Source organism: Bacillus rossius, chromosome 6 (genome assembly GCF_032445375.1).
Source record: "Bacillus rossius redtenbacheri isolate Brsri chromosome 6, Brsri_v3, whole genome shotgun sequence".
Classification (NCBI taxonomy): Eukaryota; Metazoa; Arthropoda; class Insecta; order Phasmatodea; family Bacillidae; genus Bacillus; species Bacillus rossius.
The window spans coordinates 27,884,001-27,906,479 of NC_086334.1; the positions used below are offsets into that span (position 1 = coordinate 27,884,001).

Consider the following 22,479-nt stretch of genomic DNA (forward strand, 5'->3'; position numbering starts at 1 on the left):
TAGTTATATTAAAAATATGATTTCTGTGATACAACCCATATGTTGCGCATGGTGCATTTAGTCCAATCGTGGTAATGTGAGCACTTTTTAATTCGATCTTCGTGTAAAATCAAAATCAGGTCCGATACCGAATGCAGATATGTTAACTGTGTTTTTACAAATTTGTTCTCTGAAAATATTTTTTAGAAAAAATAAATTTTATATTGCAACCAACTATAATTAGAATATTTAGGAAAGAAAAATGCCTAAAAACCACCTTTTTGCACCTTCAAACCCCAAATTTTCCCGGACCCCCCGCTTTTATTCCAGGGGATGTATATTCCTCAACAACTAAATCAATTGAAGTCCCCCCCCCAAAAAAAAATTATCCTTGCGACGCCCATGTCTCTAATAATCAAACTTGAAGTCCCAAACCTATCATATACATTCCCCGACAGTTGCAGGTTCATCTGACGCCTCGCACGGCCCCGAGAGAACCGCTGGTTGCCCCGTGGGCGGGAGACCCGCATTCCCGTCGACGGCCACTGACCGGCGCGGACGACCCGGGGGGCGACCAGACCCTCCCCGGTCCTTGTAGGTCCACCGGGAGCGGCCCGCGATTATCTGCCCACGGGCGCGGCCGTCTCGCTACACATATGGCCGGCCTACACTCCAGCAGCACTTCTGGTATCATCCCTCAATATGCCATGGAAGTTATCATCCTTCACACGTGCTTGGCAAACTTATCATGAATTGGTGCTACCACTCCTGAATTTGTTCCCATCTCGCAACACTGCGGGACACTTCACATGGCCAGCCTACACTCCAGCAGCGTTTCTGGTATCATCCCTCAATATGCCATGGAAGTTATCATCCTTCACACATACATGGCAAACTTATCATGAATTAGTGCTACCACTCCTGAATTTGTTCCCATCTCGCAACACTGCGGCACACTTCACATGGCCGGCCTACATTCCAGCAGCGTTTCTGGTATCATCCCTCAATATGCCATGGAAGTTATCATCCTTCACACATACATGGCAAACTTATCATGAATTGGTGCTACCACTCCTGAATTTGTTCCCATCTCGCAACACTGCGGGACACTTCACATGGCCAGCCTACACTCCAGCAGCGTTTCTGGTATCATCCCTCAATATGCCATGGAAGTTATCATCCTTCACACATACATGGCAAACTTATCATGAATTAGTGCTACCACTCCTGAATTTGTTCCCATCTCGCAACACTGCGGCACACTTCACATGGCCGGCCTACATTCCAGCAGCGTTTCTGGTATCATCCCTCAATATGCCATGGAAGTTATCATCCTTCACACATACATGGCAAACTTATCATGAATTAGTGCTACCACTCCTGAATTTGTTCCCATCTCGCAACACTGCGGCACACTTCACATGGCCGGCCTACATTCCAGCAGCGTTTCTGGTATCATCCCTCAATATGCCATGGAAGTTATCATCCTTCACACATACATGGCAAACTTATCATGAATTAGTGCTACCACTCCTGAATTTGTTCCCATCTCGCAACACTGCGGCACACTTCACATGGCCGGCCTACATTCCAGCAGCGTTTCTGGTATCATCCCTCAATATGCCATGGAAGTTATCATCCTTCACACATACATGGCAAACTTATCATGAATTAGTGCTACCACTCCTGAATTTGTTCCCATCTCGCAACACTGCGGCACACTTCACATGGCCGGCCTACATTCCAGCAGCGTTTCTGGTATCATCCCTCAATATGCCATGGAAGTTATCATCCTTCACACATACATGGCAAACTTATCATGAATTAGTGCTACCACTCCTGAATTTGTTCCCATCTCGCAACACTGCGGCACACTTCACATGGCCGGCCTACATTCCAGCAGCGTTTCTGGTATCATCCCTCAATATGCCATGGAAGTTATCATCCTTCACACATACATGGCAAACTTATCATGAATTAGTGCTACCACTCCTGAATTTGTTCCCATCTCGCAACACTGCGGCACACTTCACATGGCCGGCCTACATTCCAGCAGCGTTTCTGGTATCATCCCTCAATATGCCATAGAAGTTATCAGCCTTCACACATGCATAGCAAACTTCTCATTAATTAGTGCTACCACTCCTGAATTTGTTTCCATCTCGCAACACTGCGGGACACTTCACACGGCCGGCCTACAATCCAGCAGAACTTCTGGTAACATCCCTTAATATATCATCATGGAAGTAATCATCCTTCACACATGCATGGCAAATTCACCATGAATTTTTGCTATCACTCCTGAATTTTTTCAGTAAAATGTCAGCTGAATAGGGAATGTACTTACCCTACTTCTGTACCTCAAGACCAAACAAGCCACTCTTAAAAGTTTTTCTATCAAACTATAACACAGTAACTCATTCAAAGCATTTAGCGATAGTTGTGAGAACCTAAATCCAAAGCTTTAGCAGAGCCGGAAAAACCTAATTTCAGTTAGAATGTTAAGTACATGTGGCTTTTGGAAAGTCCCCCTCTCTTGAAAGAAATCATTCATAAGTTCCTTCTAGCGGCCACATGCATGCATATGCATATATGTGTGTTAATATAGAACACAGCATCACTGAAAGAGCACTTTGTCCAATTGTGACTAAATCTCGTTTGATTTAGAGGCACGGAATGGTAAATAAAATATCCCTTACACTTTCAAGAACATTACCAAACATTCCTTACAGTATTCTAAATACGGACATGGTGTATCGGTTTGAACTTCATGCTTCTCAAACGGGCACTCAATATATCACGTTTCTCCACAACTCTCTTAAATCGATTAAATAATAACGTTTTTAGTTACACGACCCGATATTTCATATACAATGAAATAATATTTGTATACATGTACCTCCTGTTGAATTTTCTTCGATAATAATAAACTATAAACATGTTTATGCACAGACGTAAAATGCACATGCTTAAACATGTTATTAATAAGTTATAATCGCAAAATCATCTGCTTCGAAAAGTTGACAGAAAGTTTTCAGAAAAGATTTTTCAGAAAATCATGTTCTTCAACTTGCCTCTGCACACGTACCAACGAGGATTAGTTAAGGCTCGCGTTTAAATAACACGTTCTTGCCCAAGAGTCGACCTGGCATTCAGGCACAGGTCTGTAAATAAGCCAGTTTGTAGTTTCAAGATTTTCCCCTGATCACCAAGGCATCGTTCTTAACGAAATTCTGAGGACCAGGGTCGTAACAGATTATCTATTAGAGATTAGACGATAAACCTTGCATGCTTGTTAGGAACCCAACAAACAGAAGTTCCCCGAAGCATAGGCACCATATCGCTTTTGGATTATTCAACTAATTTAAATATCAAACAAAAATTTTTTTGGCAGCTGTACCTGTTGGTTGGTTCCCACGCAGGTAAAAACGGAATGCTAGCGACCATTGGCGCAGATCCCAAGGTTTGAGAAATGTTGCAGCGTTGGCCGTGTGTAATGGAATACACTTATGCCCTTTTTTTTTTTTTTTTTTTAAAAAAGTTTGTCTGTTAACATTTATCTAGTCTCTAATAAATTTGTACCCCCCGACCCACTGATTCTTTTTTTGTCTTTCTGTCACAAACAAGGCACACTCTGGATCCTAATCCAGCTTAGGTGTTTAATTCGTCTTCTTAATTTTGGCGTCTTAATTGTGAAGCCTATTGGGACGGAGCGATCCCGCCCAGTACGCTGCAAGTAAACGTCAAAAATATGTTTTATGGAGAATTTTCTGTATATTTTAAAGTTTTCTGTTTGTTACAAGCATGTAGGCCAAACTATGGGCAGTGTACAACGTACAAGCACTCTATCCAGAGATGACTTGTGTAGGTTAAGACCCTGCACAGACTCTCCCAAACAGAGCGGGAAAAAACGGGTGTAACAGGGCGGGCTGCCGAACAGCGCCACGATGATGTCACGACCCGGTGACGCAAGCGCAGATTCCTGAGGGCTGATGGCACGGGACACATCTCGTTCTCCTTGGCGACGAATGAACAATGGGGCGCGGGGCTGAGCCCCAGCGGCAGACCCATTCCCGACAGTCGGCTGTTTCCTGGCCATGTAGGCCTGCCTCCCGCAGTGCCTGGCTCCGGCGTCGCTATCGGGAAACACGTCAGCCGACAGTTTTTCAGGCCACGGCATTTTTTTTAATCATTTAACTAGCTTCAGTTCCCAGCGTTGTGCGCGCTGAACGCAGGGTGAAGAGGATTTTTTTAAAAAAAATCATATGCTGACAGTAATTATCTTCTTAATTTTAAGGTTAAGTATGCAAAATTCCACAAAGAGTTGCCCAAATTCGGTATATGGTGTAGACAAAACAATTTCTTTGTCAGCCAGAAAGTTTTTTTTCTTGTGTAAACCGCCAAATTCTATTGACGCATGACCTGTGGGCATGGCCTAAGCCTATCTCATCGTTAGTCCATGGGCGTGCGCGGACAGAGAATAGTTTATTTACAATTTAAATTGCCTCGGTCCCCGCTATGGAATCACCTAACGTCCAAAGCGCGGAGAAGTAGCAGCGCCAAGAAAAGACTGTCGCAAAGCCGCGCTGGTTATTACTTTCCCAGCTGCGCGTGGTGACGTGTAGCCTTCCACGAAGCAGGACAGTGCGTCCGCTGTTGACTCACGCCACCAACCGCCGCGTGGGAAACCGTGACGTTAGCCATGTTTCACCGTGATTGGCCCGTAGCCAGGTGGGGTACCTACCTGTTCCATGCCTCTCCCCCTCCCGAACACCATTTTTTTTCTTTTCACTTCAGTCTAAATATTACAACAATTATAACAAGTTATATCAGCGTTCCCAAAATCTTCCTTCAGCCGATTTCCAGGACTTTGTGTTTCGTGTACCACTTAATAATAATATAACATCAGTATATCTGACAAAATAACAGATATATAATACGACATAAAGTTTGCACCGTTATAATTATTTTCTGTAACCTACACTGCCAGTTTGAAAAAATAAAACGATAATTCTTGTTTGATCAAACCCAAAGAAGCAATATTTATTTAACCTTTTTTAGGCAGTGACTTTTTTAATCATTTAGTAATCAAAACTTGGCTTTGTCAAAGCATAATTCACAAATTTATGAAACGACTTAAGTTTCTTGTGACTTACTTCTACAAATAGTTTTCCCTGTGAAGTAATTGGCTTTTTAAGTTTCAAATTATTTATTTAAAATGAATACTTTTTAAAAAACAATATTGGCCTTAACGGAAGCCAAATTTCAATGTTAAAAGGTTAAAAAACTTATGTGACAAAAACTGCCGAAACCAAGATTGCATATGTCGCTCGCTTCCCATCGCTACCCCCTCAAAGACTATGCAATCGCTAACCATACAACTGTTGCACGATGTTGATGTAAGATTCCACAAAAGTTATTTTGTTTTAAATGTGCAATTCGATAGTCACAAGTGTAATTTTACAAAGGCCCGAGACTGGAGTAGATCTGTCCATTGACCCCCCCCCCCCCACCCTTCTCCATTATCCCTCAATTTCCTTCCCACTATCCAAAAACATACCATCACGGCCACGGCACTGATTGATCCTTACAGCTTACAGCAAGCACGAGCGAAGCATGCCTCGCACGAGGTCGACGACTTGCAGTGAGCTATCGCAAGTTCCATTCTGAAATGGTTGCGCACGAAATGCGAGCAGGAAAAAAAAAAGAGGCATTCAACATTTGCCTGCGCCAGAGTGGCATTCTTGTCCACCCAGGCAGATTCCACTGAAAAAAAAAAAAATCAATAACGAGTAGAGACCGGAAAAATTCGCGGGTTCAATGACCTTCAGGATATACTCCAATTTCCTCTACACACTCGGGCAAATGCCAACTGTTCATTGGCTGCTGACTTGTAAGTCGTATCGACTGGGTGGCCTGTGATTCGACACTTCTATGAGTGAGTATCTCTAATTGGCCCTCATTCCTCCAGATTAACAATGAATCAATAACAGAAGCAGCACTAAAGTATAATTATTTGAATTTTAGCATAACACGAAATGAACCCACGAAATTTTTCAGGTCTCTAATAACGAGTCTACGGATCACTTTATTTCACACTTACCCGACACCGGGCGCACTATTGTGGGAAGGAGACGTGTAGACATTCCACACTTGCCGGGGAAGGCAGTGGGGCCGCGAGGTGCTGGAGGAGAACAGATTCAGCCGTGGTGTCGTCTGTCGTCTCCGTAGTCTCTCCTGGTTTGGTTTTTTTTTATCGTTTTGTTTTCTTATACTGAAATGTTACTATGATTTTTTTATCATGGCGGAAGTTGATTTTCGAAGCCCTGGTTTCACACTCTTCTTCCGGAACCATCCCTCTGTTCCCGTAGCCAACCTATACTTGAATTTAAAGCATGATCTTTTGCAACCCACACGAAAGAGCCCAGGATTTTTCTCTGTGTGTCTATGCAAGTTTCACCTGGGCCCAACTTATCTAGTTTATAGTCTAGAATAGTCAGTGAGGGGAGTTAGTCATGACGCCAATCGCAGCCGTGGCTGGCCAATTCCCCTCCTAGCACATGATGCATGCTACCTACCTCTCCTGCATGGTTAGAGCGTATAGGCTTCGGCCTCAGACGCACTTAAAGAGTCGTCCCTACCCAGACCTCTCCCGCACACTCATAGCTGAGCGTACATCGCCGAACACCGCGACGGTGGTGACGCAGTCAGCTCAGCTATCGCGCCGGCCTCATCTCCGCGCGCGCGTCGCAGATAACACTCCGCGGCGGAGGGCGCGCATTCCCAACTAGGGAGACCTAAGATGCACATAAAGTTCTGCCATTCCCGATTACACCCGAACAATTCACCTTCGGCCAACTTCGGGATTTGTTTTATTTTTGCGCAGGAAAAATGAATTAAAATATTTAAAGTGGTCGGTTAGGTTAGCTACTTTAAAACACCATGGACGGTTAGTTAGGTTAGTATAGCTACATAAAAATAAAGAGAAATATAAATATATATAAATAAACCCGAGGTTGGCGGAAGGTGAATTGTTCGGGTGTAATCGGGAATGGCAGAACTTTATGTGCATCTTAAGCTTCCCGCCCAACTAGCACACACAGCCCTCGACTTCCGCGCGGCGCGTGAACCTCTCCGAGCAACCCCGCTGCGTGGCCGCCACGCCTCACAAGTGGCACTTTACACTTCAATAGTCCACTTGAACGAGGGGAAAAAACACTATACGTACACAATAACATACTAAATATCATCATGTCTAGAAGATGTGTTGCTGAGAGGCGGCCTGGGTGCTCCCAGTGGGGCCGTGTCCACGAGGAGTAGCGGTCAGCAGCACGAGTGTGTCGCAGTACGTCAGCAGCGTATAACGAGAAATGCTTGCCCGGAAGCGTCTCAACCCCTTCCCCTTCTCCGCCACTGAGTGCCACACTCATGTGCGTTGCACTTTTCGTCACGCTCTGATGAGTCATCGCCCAAACTCATCCCATACACTTGGCCCATGTGTCCATCTAATCACACAAAAACACGCAACCCGTCGTCAAAGTGTGAGGTACATCTGATAAATATGTAGAATAAACATTCGGTTTGTGGTCTTAACACATTCGCAGTAAATCAGGGGGTGTGTAATGGAAGCGTTACCACACGGACATATAGTGGTCTGCGCCATTGTTTGCGGGACACCACTCATAGTGGAAAATGTTTTAAATGACTGTATCCTGACTCATTCTACCAACCATCATAGAGCCTGGCCAAGCACCACTTCCGCAATGTTTAGCTCCTTTCACACTATCAGTTTTTTTTTTTTTTTGCCGTCAGGGAACCGGAAAAGAACATTTTTTTGGTCACTTTCACACTATACCATACTCGCCCGGGATTTCACCAGATGTTAACAGCCGTGGACGGACGACAGAAATTATGCGCTGTGATGACAAGTTTGGTCCAAAGACGTAAAAAAAAAAAAAAAAACTAAATAGACTTGTTATAGGTAAAAATGCACCAAAGCTACGAAGTATCTACTACGCAATAATTATCTGCAGGGGCGTAGCCAGGGCGGGGGGGGGGGGTTAGGGGTTCAACCCCCCCCCCCTTAGCACCAAATCTTTAATTAATTTCTTATTCATCACTCAAACAAATTTCATATTAAAATTAATAAAATTTTTACCATTACAATATTTAAATTTAAGTACCGAAAACTGCTAAAATAGCACTATTTTACACCTTAAAAACCAAATTTTCCCGGGGGAGGACCCCCCACACTCCGCTTTAATACGGGGTGGGGGGGCCATGCTTCTTAACACCCCCCATACACAAATTCTGGCTACGCCACTGATTATCCGGCTATTTCCCCGTCCGGCGACCGGATGACTGTAGCGGCAAATCCGGCGAGTCATCAGGTATCGGGACGGTGGTGTGCACGCGCTCATGCCCCTCCGGGAACCGGAACGGATGGTGCGGAAGGAGCCCCTGTGGGGTGTGGCGACGTGGTGACGGCGAGGCGCGACCCGCGGGAGAGTCGTCGGCCCCGACCTTGCGCGCCGGGCGAGGTCGGCCGGAGGCTGGGCGCGGAAGCGACTCCGGGGGGGAAACAGGTCCGCGCCGCGGGTCCGAGACCCTGTTTTGGCGCGCGCTGTCTCGCTCTCCAGCTCTCCCGCCGCCCACTGGCCGCTTCCTCTCCGCTCGCCTTTCCCGGCGGTCATTCATGTGGATCACCAGCTACGGCCGCAGGCCACGGAGGTACACGGCTCAGGGAGTGTCCGCAATCTTCTCCTGCACCCGCCCCACCAATCACAACAGCTAAACATCACAGATTACAAGTTTAAACGCCGATTCCTTGCTGATGTGTCGTTAACATTTTTTTTTTTTTTAGTCATCTGAATAAATCTTGCAATGGGGAAGATTGATTAAAATTATTATTTTGGACATACGCCATTGCTTGTTCGCGCTGTGTTTCACAGAGAAAACCTGAAGAATGGATAAAGAAAGAAGAATACACAAACCACGCGTTCCGTGGAAGGAGTTAGAAAAATATCACGAAACGGAAAAAACACATTTAGGCTGATGACGAGACGTTGCAACAAAGACAGTAAATATAACACAGCTTTGAACAGAAGAACCCCGACCCAGCAATGACACGAAACCGACAATACAGCCACAAACGTGCGAACTCAGCAATGAAATTGAACAGGCATTTTGGAAATACATCAACAGCGCAGACTAACACAGCAGGCTTACTAAGACAAAATTGTTTCGACGTTTCAGGAGCTGACATCCCATCCCGTCATCAGGCACAAACAGTCACACACAAATACACATAATATTTGCAAATGTAATATATACATTTAAATTAAACTCCACTTATCAAAAATGTTATTTAACAATCCTGCTAATTCATACCTATATGTTAATTATTTTCGTTATTATTGTATCTACGAGTTAAAATTTTTATCTGCATCTTCAGCAAGAGTTTAAATATATATATATATATATATATATATATATATATATATATATATATATATATATAACAAAATTCATAAATCCCAGAAAATTCTGTTCTACGAATTAAAAGGCAAATGAAGCATGAAATATGTAATAAATATCCTACACTCCTTAAGTTATAGCGTCATATTAGACCGATATGGGATCATGGAAACAGTAAACCTCACAGGGCTCTGAACATTGATTATTTTTGTGTGTTATGTTGAGTCATTTTTTTTTTCGAGCTGTAATCCTGGCCGCACAAACGAGACGCCTAAACTAATGTGGCCATTTGTACTATTTTATATTTCTTAAAGAAGTATACTGGTAATTATTATAATCATTCCTGCTAGTTATTTTTATTTTTCCGGTTCTTTAAATTTAAAATTTGATTAGCTCTCGGTATATGGCATGCGTGAATGCGACGGAAGTCAAGAAACGGAAATGTGTAACAACCACGATGCTGCCAACTGTGGCGGAAGGCGCGAACCAAAGTTCACAAATACAAAAGGAAACTTTATAGTATTAATTGTTTAACAAATTTGTATCTAACATTAGGTCCAAAGCTGGGGTTTGGTACTTTTACACGACTTTTTCGCTTTTATCGGAGTTGTTGCATTATTGTGTAGTTTAAAATTTCGCCCTGAAAATCGAATCATTTGATAGTCGAATAAACGTAGTTGAAAACTAACGCTCGGCATTATTTTAAAGAATTCTACGTTAAATTTTGTGTCAGAGTTTTGTATTATAAGTGTATTTGCAGCATGATAACACACGAATTTTCTCGTTTCCGAGGTTAGATGTTACACATCACTGGCGAATACTGAAAAAAACTATCTCACAATTTTTTTTGTGTGTGTTTTACGGACGTTAGCAGTTCACAAACGAGAAAAATCTGTTTTCTTTTTCTGTAATATGTTGGCAACACGTACACGCGCTCTCAAAGACAATGCCGTTGCGCAATGTTACGCGTCGGTGGCAGGACAATGCGGCCAAGGACGGGCTAGAAACTGCCAGGTGATCCGTACAGAGAGGAAGAAGGAGGGGGGGGGGGTTTATCTGGGTGTTCTAAATGACCGACCCAACGTACGTCACCTTGGGACGTCACTCAGACCCATCACTACTTCGGTTGACACCCAAGACTACGTGCACTGGCAGCTTAGGGCTGCGCGAGTGTACTTACTACCAATGAGGACCTCCTCTTTTTACTGTCAGCACCACGTCCCCGTGGAGTCCTTGGAGGATGAGATCCATTCAGGCCCCTGGCATGACTCAATATACGAGCACAGAGTCACTATAACCTCGGAGATCGGGCCTGCCACCACGATTGGCAAAGCCCCGAATTCACACGTGGGGAAGAAAAAAATAAGAGAAGACCGAAATTGTAGCTGTGTTTCCGTGTCCTCGGGCGTAACTTCATCTCACGGATTCCACTTCCACGTCAAGCTCAGAGACGACACGACGGTCGCTAAATACGCCGTCACCCGAATACGTTCATACCACGAGCCTCTCGCCACCAACAGATGTCTTCTTCGTTCTTCGCGAATCTTGAACTCCGTTCGCAAGAGATTCGGAGCTTAAAATGTTGCTGGGCGTCCAGTCGTCTCCGCGCATGCTCGACTCTGCATGAAAGACTGTCTTTGCCTTGCCTATCCATCCCCACCCTCACCTTACTTAGGACCCAACTGCCATGTCCATATAGACCCGAAGCAAACACCGTATCGGAGGACCCATTCGCCGCTAGATTCAAGGACAGGATGGGTACGCTCTTTGCGTTTGCCCCAAAGTAGACGGAGATGAAAAGTTTCACGCGCCCCAATCGTCCATTACAAGAAAGTGTACAGCTTATGAAGTGCATGTCAGATGATTTGAACATTTTGGAACCTAAGTAATTCCTGTCAACAAATGCAAAAAAACTCAAATCAAACGAAGATTGTCTTGAAGCTATTTTAAATGATAACCTATTAAGTCAAGCGGTTTCACTATTTATTGCACTCTTGGCTGAAAGAGAATACTTACCAAGAGTTTCAAATTTTGTTTTGATTGTTGGGTTGCACTAACTAATCGAGTTATGAATTCGAAATATTCTGGAACTAGGCTTTTAATAAATTTTTATTTGTTGTATCAAACCAATCACCCATGAAAGTTAAACGTGTAGCCTACGTGAGACTCCCTGGAAGATATCCCAGGCAGCAGTCCAGTAACTGACTACCTGTAGCAACAGTGCCAAGGAGTGGTCCATACTACAGTGTCACAAAACATTCCCGCTTAAGGCAGTTCGATGGCGAACCCAGGCAAAACAGATTAGGCGACATTAAGTGGGGTGAATCAACAGCGAACGAATATGTCTGAGAAAATAGGACACATTACATACATCAGTACATATCGGTTTTATATGAACGCAAAAGAGAACCTAATCCGAAATTAACCTGGACTTGTCATTTAAGAAATTATCTTTACAGTAGGAGTTTTAGGGGGAATGACTGGACCCAAAAGACGGCGAAGTTGTAAAAATAGTTTTTTATGATCAATATTTTTATAGTTTGATGTTGAAAATTTTCCTTCGTTAAGGCAGCCCACACTATTTGTTTATTATGAAAAGTATTATTACAGTTGTCATTCTCAAAATAAAATTCAATACTAAACGACAGTGACTTCGCAGGGTAAATACACTAGCCAGGCACTACTAATTTCTGAAAATCCATTAGATTATATACTTTGTTTTAACGAAGGAAAATTTTTGAAAAACACACGATAGAAGATTGTGATGTCCTAAAATCTTTAGAAACAAAGATGGCGTCTTTAAATTCCTATCTCTCCTGCTTAGTGACCAACAACAGTAAAAATAAAATTTTATACGCGAGCACGAGCTTCGAAAAACAAACTACAGAACACCTTAAACCCCTCTTGAAGAGTGAACTGTGAAATAATTACAGTTTTTTTAATCGTGCTGCTCCTGTGATAAATCGATAAATCGATAGCAGCGACACTCGACGCAAGGCTCGCGGCCACCACGACGTGCGCCCGGAGGACGACACGTGTTTCCACGAGCGCACGAGCGTGTTTGCTCACGACACAGCGTCCCGTCGAGGGCCGCACTTCACGTGTTCAAACACTCGAGATACCGGGGCTCCGTGCATCCTCCCACTCCCCTCACCCCCCAGATCCCCAGGAACAGGAAGTGCCGCCAAGTTCGTGGCGAGGATAAGATTGGGAGATGCCCGCCGGTGCTCTGAACCCACGGGGTTGGGAACTGTCAGGAGATAGGCATGCTGTGACGTAGTGGAAGTCACTTTTAAAACTTCGCCGTCGTCATTATTATTCTGCCTAAAACATTGGGGAAACAGTGCTTGGTTAAACTTCTAATGAAGTATTATTTGGAAAATTCGTCGTTAGAAACACTTAAATTAAAAAAAAAAAGTAATTCAAAACTTTCCCACAACGCAAACACTACACTTCAACAGTCAATGTTTTGGGACGTCTAACCAATATGGCGCAACAATTAGCGGAAGGGAAAAAAAGGCTGCTTCACACCCTTAGGCCCTCCTCACACGGGGATACTGAAGTTGCCTACAAAACGATCGCTGGTAGCCTGGAGACTAGGCAACTGTGTGACTGGGTGACTCTAGTCGCCCGTTATCTTCACACGACGCTACTAAAATATCAGAGACTGGGAGGAAAAAATGCATCGTGAGTACAGCCCGAGTATCTTGTGGAACCGTGAAGTGCCTATATATTGTATGTAATGCCCAGTGATAACAGCAGTGACGATAGTGATATTGTTATCCAATATTATCAACATTATAGAAAACGAAGTAGGAAAAGATTGTGGGTTCATCCATATATAGAAAGGAACATTAATTGTAGATTATTTGTCGCGGCCAAAGAATTGCAAGAGACAGACTCAAAATTCATCGCTTTCTACAGAATGACGAAGGAGACTTACCAAATGTTAACGGAAATTGTTACACCTGCGATGTATTATAGGGATACCACTATGAGGGAATGCGTGAGCCCCGGTGAACGATTGCTGATAACTTTGAGGTAAGTAAGTTAAGAAATACAAATTATTACGAATTTTTGTTAAGGCACTTCTAAATGTTTCCCTTCAACACAAATCTATTTCTTTCCAAGTATTTTAACGTATATACTGATGCTTGGCGAATAAAAACAATGTATGCATTTTAACTTGAGGCCGCAATTACTTATTTTATCTGTGGAAAATGGCTGTTGTATGGATCTTAAGAATGTGCACTTTAACGTTAACAGGTTAAATAATCTAAAGTTATTTATACCCAAGTATTCCAGTCAACTGAAAGGTGAAAGTATAAACATATCTTATGCATAAATTCATTCCAATGTTTAATTCAAATATACCTAAGAAATACACATTCAAATAATGTACTGCAAAAGAAAAAATGTATATATATAAACTATTTAAAGAATACCCATTACACAAACATTCAAATCATGACTGTAAACACAAAAATAAACAACATAATAGAGATAAAAACACGTACACCAAAGTTATATGTTTACACACCCAACAAAACATCACATCACATTATGTTCCTGCTCATATTGTAAAGTCTCTTGGATGACTTCAAAATACTGTTGCGTTTCAGTATCTTGTACTTTCTGTGGAATAGTTTGATTTCCAGGCGACGAACAAATTGAAGCATTATCTGTAGCCAACGATGAATGCGTGGAAACACTGTAGGAGTAAGTTGGGGTCTGTTGGTAAGCTGGTACGTGTTGGTGCATGTCTTTTGGATTCGTGATGTCATCAATAAGCTGCAGAACCCTACGTCGGAATGATTTCATTTGTGCATCTGTCAAAGGTTCGATTTCTGGTAAAAGGCTTAGAAGAAACGACTTTTTTACTTGCCTATCATCGTTTGAATTCGATTCAAGTTTCCTTTTCTTTGCATTCATGTATTCCATAAAGGACTTGTCCACTTCCGTCACTGTTTGCTTTTTACGCTTTGATAAATTATCTTTTGGGTTGGAAAAGGGATCATGAGTCATTTGTTGGGAATGATGAGCATGTTCTTGCGAGAAGTCAGTATTTGGCAGCATAGGTGAAGGAAGGGAAAGTTGTGGTGTTGTAGTTAGTATTGCGTTATCTGAGATATATTCCTCCTCTTCAGCCGCAACGTCTTCCGTATTTTGTGTTGGGTCAGATGAACTGTGTTCCAGGTTTTGTTCATTGATGACTTCTGGCAAATTCCCCGATGGTGTACCAAGCGTTTTTATGAATGGTAGGGTAAATTTCATTGCCTCCGATAGATAATATGGTTTCTTATTTTTGGAACTTGAACCACTTGGAGGTGGCTTTATGTGACGGACAAAAACTGAACGGAGATTTTTCCATTTTTCTTTGCATTCGTTAACTGAAAACAAACAACATTGTTCACATAAATATAAATCGTTGCAATGGATGAATTCCTAACTAATTTACAGTAAACAAAAAACAAATACAAAAGTGAAGTAGTATTAAGTATAATCCAGATATATACAACATATGTTTATTATTTGAAGAAAAAATATATAAATGGTACATGGGGAATGTATTATGAAGTAAAATTTAATTTAACTTTGTTGCAGGTATTTGGCAACAGGAGGTACATTTGTATCGCTGTCGATGTACTTTGCTAGAGGAGAAAGCACAGTTATCAACATCATACGAGAAACTACCAAATTAATTTGGGAATCGTTGAAAGAGTCCTACATGCCTGTCCCAGGAGAAGAAAAGTGGAGAATGATAGCACAGCGTTTCTATTCACTGTGGAATTTACCCAATTGCTTGGGTTCATTGGACGGTAAGCATATTCGAATAGAAAAATTACCTGGAACTGGCTCAAGTAACTTTAATTACAAAATGTATCACTCAATAGTGCTGCTGGCTAGCAGTGATGCAGATGGTTTCTTCACTCTTATTGAAACTGGCTATGCAGGTAGAAACAGCGATGGAGGAGTGTTTCGCGCATCAGCTGTCAAACACTGGATTGCAAATGGAGGACTAGACATACCACCGCCTTCACGATTACCAGATGACGACAATGAGATTGACTTTCCTTTTTACTTTGTTGGAGATGAGGCCTTTCCATTGTCACAATATTTGCTGCGTCCTTACCCTCAGAGAACACTTGATGATGTTAAAAGAATATTCAATTACAGATTGAGCAGAGGACGGAAAACAGTGGAGTGCGCTTTCGGAATGATGGCAGAAAAGTTCCAAGTGTTGAACACTGCTATTCGCTGCCGAACTACGGAAAGAGTGGTTGATGTAATAAAATCTGTCTGCATTCTTCACAACTTCATTCGGAAAAGTGAAGGTATTAAATATTTTGCTGGTGAACCATTTGGCAACTCAGAAACGCCCAACATCAATCCACAGCCACTAGAAGACCTAACGTTACATGATCGGTCTACTGCTCATGAAGTGCGGAATTACTTGGCAAACTATTTTCTAACACCCCGGGCTTCTGTTCCATGGCAGTGGAAATACTGTTACAATAACTAATTAGGTATTAAAGTATTTCATGTGTTTTTGTAGGTTACTGTGAGTATGACAACAACTTTGAACATGTGGTAAGTTTTATCGAAGTTCGTAAAAACCATGCGTAATTCCCTTGGGAACCAAGAAAAGATATCAATAGAAAGTAATTTTTATACGTTACAAACGTTTTAGAATAAGGTATTTCTTCGAAGGACGAATAACCATTGTATAAAAACTATATTTCTTTTACTAATAATGTATTTGTGAGATACTAAATATAAAACATGCTGTTTACATATACATTTTGGTTTTTCACAAGTTAGTTTATTATGATAGATATTTTATATCTAATTATTGTTGTTTAAGATATTGTCAACTTACCTGTGAGTTGCACTTCTTTTGCGACATCATTCCATGCTTTGTCAGTCACATCCTTTTTTGAATACCCTTTCAACTTGTAGTTATAGAGTTCTGGGTGTTTCTCAACTTCGTTTACAAATTTGATATTAAACGCCTGCTCGCCCATTGTTCGCTACAATACAGTATCGCGCCGCGTAGGCTACTGGAGTAGCGTGGAGACCAGCATGCTGAGTCGCCGGGATTTACGTTGCTTACGACTTCCAGTCTCCGCCACTCCAGTATCGCCGTCTGAGTGACGCCATGCCTATCTACATGACGAGTCGCTCGGTCGCCGAGTCTCGCGGTATCTAAGCAACTTCAGTATCCCCGTGTGAGGAGGGCCTTACCATCTGAACGTGCAGACGTCGCCACCCCCTGTCCAAAACGTCAATGAAACGACAGTCTGTTACAGACTGACGCCAGTTACAGATTCTTCAGAGAACCCAACGGGCACTGCATTACACCTTTATCTTCATTTCTCCATCTAATTAAACGGTTACTGCACAAATTTCACAGTTGTTTTACGCACGCAAATCGTTGCGCTTCGAGCCGACACCGCGCTTTAGAAGCACCAGCGAAAGTCGCAATTGCCATCCCTCTTAACACAGACACTAGCCTGACTAAGGCCACACTAAGAAATAAACTAGAGCGGAGGCGTGTCAAGGGGGTCAGGTCCTCAGCACTTTCAGAGAGCACTCCTTGAAAGCAGGCAATCGCTCCAGAAGGGTGAGCGGTGGTTGAAAGTGCGCCGGAGGAATGTTTACGGAAATGTAAACGACGCTGAGACGGTCTCTCTTTCTCTCTCTCGCTCTCTCTCTCTCTCTCTCTCTCTCTCTCTCTCTCTCTCTCTCTCTCTCTCTCCACACACGCCGCGGCAGCAGTCGTCACGAGCAGAAACACCTACCGACACTTGCGCTGCTCTCTCGGCAGCTGGAGCGACGAGAAATAAACGCACTTTCAAAAAAGCCCGCCGTCAAGACTCCAAGTAAATAGTGAATCGTACCTTGTCAACACGGCCTACATTCGCGCACGTTCGGGCTCGTCCATAGAAAGGCAATGGATGCACTCTGACCCCGGGTCCCAGTTACTAAGAGGCCCCGCGAATTAAATATTTACTTTTAAAATCTATAAAAAGGTTGTTCAGTTGCAATGTTTACTAAAACGACAACATGGACAAAATGCCCGTCGATGAGCTGAGCTTAATAAAGCCGTAGACGACTTGAGGTGGTATTAACACACTGGTGATGTCTTAAATATGGTTTACGAATGTTGATAACTGAAATATAAAGTTGGGCGGTTTGCGCTAGTTGTAGAATCTATGGGCGGTGCCTACACACGTATTGTGAATGACATCGATTGGTCAAAAAGCTATAGTGAAAAGCGCCAAAATATTACAAAATGTTAACTATTTGTATCTATAGTTTTTTTTTTTGTATTTTAATAAATATTGTTTCCCAAATGTGTTTTTGTGGCAACGCCAATTCTCCCTTAATTCTTCATCAAAAACGATTCAAACATCATTTTAAAGCTTATGTTCCCCGCCATTGAAGAAAAAAAGATAAACTGTTTAAAATGAGTGTTTTCGTTTAAAAATTTGTTTTAAAAACATTTTATAAAAAGCATATTTTCATTAGGAAAGCCATCAACAGATGGCACTCCTAATGAAAATATATTCAACTAACATGTAGGAGGCGCCATCTATTTACAGTCTGTTTAACCAAAATGACAGCTGTTAGATTATTTACATTGTATATGAAAATGTAATCTATCACAAAAATCTATCAAATTAAATCAACCTAAAGAGTTATAAATCGTTTTATTTGCCAGAACCTGTTTTTATCGCTTGGACAATTAATTATATGTTGCTTTTTCACGAGTTCGTAAATTCAGTGATATTTATGTTTCTGTTAAAGATACATGCATTCAAAAAGTCAACGATGATCACATAACTGCTAAAATTGTTTTCAAATATGTTTTGTAAAATGAAAAAGTTAAAAAAAAATTACATCTGTCAAAGCCAAAATATATTTTTTAAATGTTTTACAATTAAACCTATAGATAACTCGTTTTACAATAAGACTGATATTTATTCATCTTCAAAATAAAATATATTTTATTAATACATACTTGCAGTTACTTATTTCCCCATTATTAAATTACTATTTGGTGTTTGATCACGATACTGTGCGATATGTTCGCACGAGTCAGCATATATATATATATATATATACATATATATACACACACATATATATACATACACATATATCCTAGCTTTACTCATATACCTATACTACTACCCCAAAACCAGTGCACTTTTAATCACAGATTCATGCGAGGCATTACACTGTCTTCCACACAAATTAGTTTATTAAATTAAATACTTTTTTTTTAACAAAACTAGGCTAGGCAATTACCCGTTATTTTCTTTTTACAGAATTTTTTTAATTAATATGCAAACTGTCAGAACTAAAAAAAAACGTTAAAGTTATCGGTAAGAAAAGTGGCCTCGTTCGTGGGTTAATCTCATATAGATTATTTTCGTAGTGATATATTATGTAATTAAAAAAAAAAAACCTCTACGGTTGAGTGCATGAGAACGCATTTGTTACGAAGCCTCAAACATTATCAAATGAAACATTGTTAAATGTTGATTATTTTTCTCCAGCAGAAACATGCGAGCCGTTAGAACAGAACTGCAGACCGTACCGGCGAACGCGCACAGGGATCGAAGAGAGGGCGCTGTACCTGGAGGGGCGCGGCGGTCCATGGGTCTGGAGCACACGGGCATCTGTGCGCTGCCGGTCGACGACTGAGCGCCGCGCCGCCGTGAGGCGCGCGCTCCCGGGGCGACCTCCGCCGCGCCATCGCCGTCTTTGGCGCTGCCGTCGAGCGATCCGCGCGGGGCCCGCCCACGCACCTTCCCCCCCCCCCACCCTCCCTCTCTCCAACCCCGCGAGGGAAACAAAACGCCATCGGAGGCCAAGGTCGTGTTCCAGGCGCGGTTCCACCTCCCTCCTCCGAGACAATCAACCTCGACGATGAATGCCTCCGGGGGCAGCGACCAATTACGCGTCGCGCCCGGTTGGGCCCGCGCTGGTTTTGGTCTCAGAGCCCAGCCCGAGGCGCGGTTCGATTAGCTAGCCGGCGCTGGATGGTCAGTCAGTTGCAAACCACTCCCGCGAGCCGATCAAACCCAGTCCAAGAACGGACCTAAGGGTCATTCCTCTAAGCTGCGCCAACACCGCGTTGGCACTACGCGATCTTCGTTCGCATGAACCATACCTGGACTCACAAAAGATCCGTCTCATCCGTCCATCACGTGACCTGCAGCCAATGCAGATGGCCCGGGGGAAAAAAAAAATTATCCCATCCGTCCGTACCGACGAAAAGTTATATCTTGTCAAGGTTTTTGACGGGACGGCGGATGAAATTATAACCTGAAAAATGTCTGAATGCACTGTCCTTATTTTAAAAAGGTTTATTGGTTTGTTTATCTGTTTATATGCTTCCGCATTATGTTTGTAACTTGCCTGTGAACACGTTTTAAGGGGCCCGCCTACCTGGACACACATACGGTGTGCAGAGCTTCAGGAAAAACAACGCGATTTCAAAACTACTCAAGATATCCGAGTGGGGCCTATTTACGAATAGCATTTAAGATTTCGCTGAGGGCCGAAAAGTACTTTTAATTTCGGATTAAGTTTTTAAACTGTATTTTTAGAAGCGTTAAAATGCCTAAAACGCGTGTTTTCAGAGTAATTTTTAGGCATAAAACAATCAGTACAGATTCTTGAAAGCACTTAAGGGGCTTGCAACACCTTTATCTTCATTTCTCCGCCATATAATATTACGGTCACCGCTCAAATTTCACAGTTATCCTGTGACGACGAGACGAAATCGGGAAACTGCGAAACCTTTGCAAGATATATTTTTTATAAGAAAATTAAGCTTTAATAGTAAGTTTGCAGCAACCAAATAGGAAAAATATTTTGACAGACAAGCGGATGATTGTGAATCGTTCGGCTTGTTGGCGGACGGACAGATGATGGACGGAAAATTGTGAATCCATCTCATAATTCATGCGTTTCCAATCTGCGACAACAGGCAGCAACAGTTGGAAGAAATGTTGGGTGCATTTATATTGGTAGGCTGGAACGATATGAAGTCGCTACAATCGGTTGTGACACTGCGGAAAGATTGTTGGTGCGATTACCAAAAGATAGCAGCGCATAAACTGGTGGAATATTTTTTATTTGATATGTCCCTAGTCCATAAACTTAAACTAAACAAAAACGACAACACAGCTCATCAGCTGCACGTTTGTCAGTTATTTACTCGCCAAGTGCGCTCTCAACTAAGCGAAGGAGCAACTACAGTGACGGCTAGACACTATCAAGGCCGACACATGCACATGATATGGACACTAAATGTTGTCCTGTTAAAGGATCTCGAGAAACTAATCATTTTCCAAAAAATAAAATCTGGCAGTATTAAAAATTAAACATAATAAGCGAGTGAATTTTTCCCCGTGCTGTGCCGCAAAAGAATTAAATACAGTAGATGTTTCAATTATATTTTTAAAAATTTAGTAACGAAAGGATGGTGTGAGAGGGAACTTCAACTTGTTTTAAAGTTAGTCGGATGAGGTATAAGCCAACTTTGGCGCGAAAATTTTCAGGTTCTAAGACCGTGTAAAGACTCCGTAAGTAATTTTAAGTAAGTTAGGTTAACCTCACAAGACGTCTCCTGATTAGCAACTGGCATAAAAGCACAATCGTGCTTAATAATAAAATCACAGTCGTTTATAAAGTACGAAAGTCACAAGACGTCATCAACCCTACAACATCAAATTGTAAAACAGTAGAAACAATGTTTCTTCTCGGGATTCGTTTGATAATTTACGCGAAGCAATGTGTTGTCCCATTTAAAAGTGTCATATTCCTTCACTATGCGAAATTGTAACAATTGAAAAATTTCTGTGTATAAAACATCCGTTGCATTCCATGCACATATCATCTGCGTCTTTAAAAGATTTCGGAACACTTCACTTCAAAAATGGAAGGCGGAAACGCAAGAAGTTGAAAGAGTTTGGCCAAAGCTTGCGTTGCGTTTTTGCGTCTTGCGTAGTGTAATTGTTCCGTATTGCGTATACAGATACATTTTAACATAAAATATTAAAATAAAGAGAGGAATTGGATATTTTGCGGTGCAAAGCTGTAAAATTACCAATATATAGTTGATTTTGATAATATGTATACAACTTTGAGGAATTTTGTTCCCAAGAGCAACTGTTCTGTGTAACACAGCCAACTGTATTTTAACATTAATAATTTTAAATTAAGTAAGTAGTTGAATGTGTGTGTGACGTGAAACTGTACGATTGCATATATATATATATATATATATATGCAGAGGTGCCCACCCCCCAAACACTATGACTAACCCCCCCCCCCCCTAAACTAATGATGCGCCCCCCCCCCGAATTTTTTTATGCCATTTTCTAAATGATTTACTCAATTATTTTATAATATTATACTTTTTTAGTATTATATTTTATCACATTTTGCATTAATTAAAACTGATTTCCTAATAATAATTTTGGTCAATCAGGTAATATTTCCATCCTGAACCGACAGATGCCAAACTGCTTTTGTTGAGGAAAGTGCGGGGTTGCCAATTTGATTTACAAGATCCCTTTCAATTATCAAAGCACCAGAATCGTAAGTATTTTCAAATTAGAAGCTATAATTATGTAAATAATATATACATTTTTCTCGTCTTTTAACCACCCCCCCCCCCCCTCCCTGAAATTTTAATGACGCAGTCTGCGTCGTTACCCCCCCTTGTTGGATCAGCGCTTGAAAGTTTTGAGCTAATGGATACGCGATAGGGAATAATTCCAACAGGAAACTTGCGGTGAAGCCAGCAGCACAGCGAGCTAAGGACCCGGACGTGCGCAGACCCAAGATGGCGGACAGGATATGCTAAGCACTTGGCGCGGTCGTTAAATTAAACGCTTTCCTGCAGGAAGTGCGTGCCGAGTCCCGGGTGCGACACGCGAGCTACGTGTCAGTGCGTGAGAGTCGTCAAGAGCTCGTTAGAAAGCAAATTCAGACGCTAAC

At 42.1% G+C, this 22,479-nt stretch overlaps 2 protein-coding genes across 13 annotated transcripts in view; both read right to left on the reverse strand.

Moving 5' to 3' along the window:
- The window catches only part of LOC134532929 (CAP-Gly domain-containing linker protein 2), a 129,140-nt gene that overhangs the window by 53,938 nt on the left and 52,723 nt on the right, over positions 1–22,479 (reverse strand). The window contains exon 1 of one of the 12 annotated variants that reach the window (XM_063369998.1): positions 19,103–19,160. The exons of 9 other annotated variants lie outside the window; for them this stretch is intronic. In XM_063369998.1, coding sequence (XP_063226068.1) covers positions 19,103–19,145 — 43 coding nt within the window. In that variant the 5' untranslated portion in view covers positions 19,146–19,160. Of the gene's footprint in view, positions 1–19,063; positions 19,161–22,479 lie in introns of those variants that run through there. 2 more of the 12 variants (XM_063369994.1, XM_063369990.1) reach the window with 2 other exon arrangements.
- On the reverse strand, positions 9,570–17,132 carry LOC134532928 (uncharacterized). The gene is made up of 2 exons (XM_063369986.1): positions 16,337–17,132; positions 9,570–14,846 (listed from the first exon to the last, which is right to left on the reverse strand). Exons 1-2 carry the CDS (start codon positions 16,479–16,481, stop codon positions 14,008–14,010), a joined length of 984 nt encoding a protein of 327 aa, XP_063226056.1. The 5' UTR covers positions 16,482–17,132; the 3' UTR covers positions 9,570–14,007.

Excerpts from the sequence above, each read along its gene's own strand:
- LOC134532928 (XM_063369986.1), bottom strand. The coding sequence starts at position 16,481 with ATGGGCGAGCAGGCGTTTAATATCAAATTTGTAAACGAAGTTGAGAAA. Across the intron at positions 14,847-16,336 it reads AAAAGAAGTGCAACTCACAG|TTAACGAATGCAAAGAAAAA; the intron begins GTAAGTTGACAA and ends GTTTGTTTTCAG.